Source organism: Plectropomus leopardus, unplaced genomic scaffold (assembly GCF_008729295.1).
Source record: "Plectropomus leopardus isolate mb unplaced genomic scaffold, YSFRI_Pleo_2.0 unplaced_scaffold83220, whole genome shotgun sequence".
NCBI classification, from domain to species: domain Eukaryota; kingdom Metazoa; phylum Chordata; class Actinopteri; order Perciformes; family Serranidae; genus Plectropomus; species Plectropomus leopardus.
The window spans coordinates 1-402 of NW_024691711.1; the positions used below are offsets into that span (position 1 = coordinate 1).

General features: G+C 48.8%; 1 protein-coding gene across 1 annotated transcript; it reads right to left on the minus strand.

The window, feature by feature from the left end:
• Positions 1-3: 3 nt before the first annotated feature.
• Positions 4-399, minus strand: LOC121940309 (cytosolic non-specific dipeptidase-like; the record flags this gene model as incomplete). The annotated part of the gene is made up of 1 exon (XM_042483105.1): positions 4-399. A coding segment is annotated over exon 1 (396 nt), but the record flags the coding sequence as incomplete, so codon positions are not given.
• Between the last annotated feature and the right edge of the window lie 3 nt (positions 400-402).

Genomic DNA, 402 nt, shown 5'->3' on the forward strand with positions numbered 1-402 from the left:
GTCAATGTCAAATTGGATGTCCTGATACGTTTTCCATTCCTCATCAGAGAGGGGAGCCACAGCTTCACTGATCCCAGGAATCAGGATCTTACCACTGGGGCTGATCAGTGTGTCAAGAATGCCAATGAGGTCAGTCATTGGTTCGATCACAGTGCCTCCATAAACACCAGAATGTAAGTCCTGTTTGGGTCCTTCAACCTCAGCAAAGAAGTAGCAGTTTCCTCTGGTGCCGTAGGTGAGGGCAGGCCTTCTGCTGAGCCAGCCGCAGTCAGAGATAATGATGTAATCTACATCAGAGAAGAAGGTGTCTCTCTGGGCCACAATCATAGCATCCAGGCCATTGGAGCCTGTCTCCTCCATACCCTCAATAACAAACTTCAAATTGACGGGCAGCTCCATATT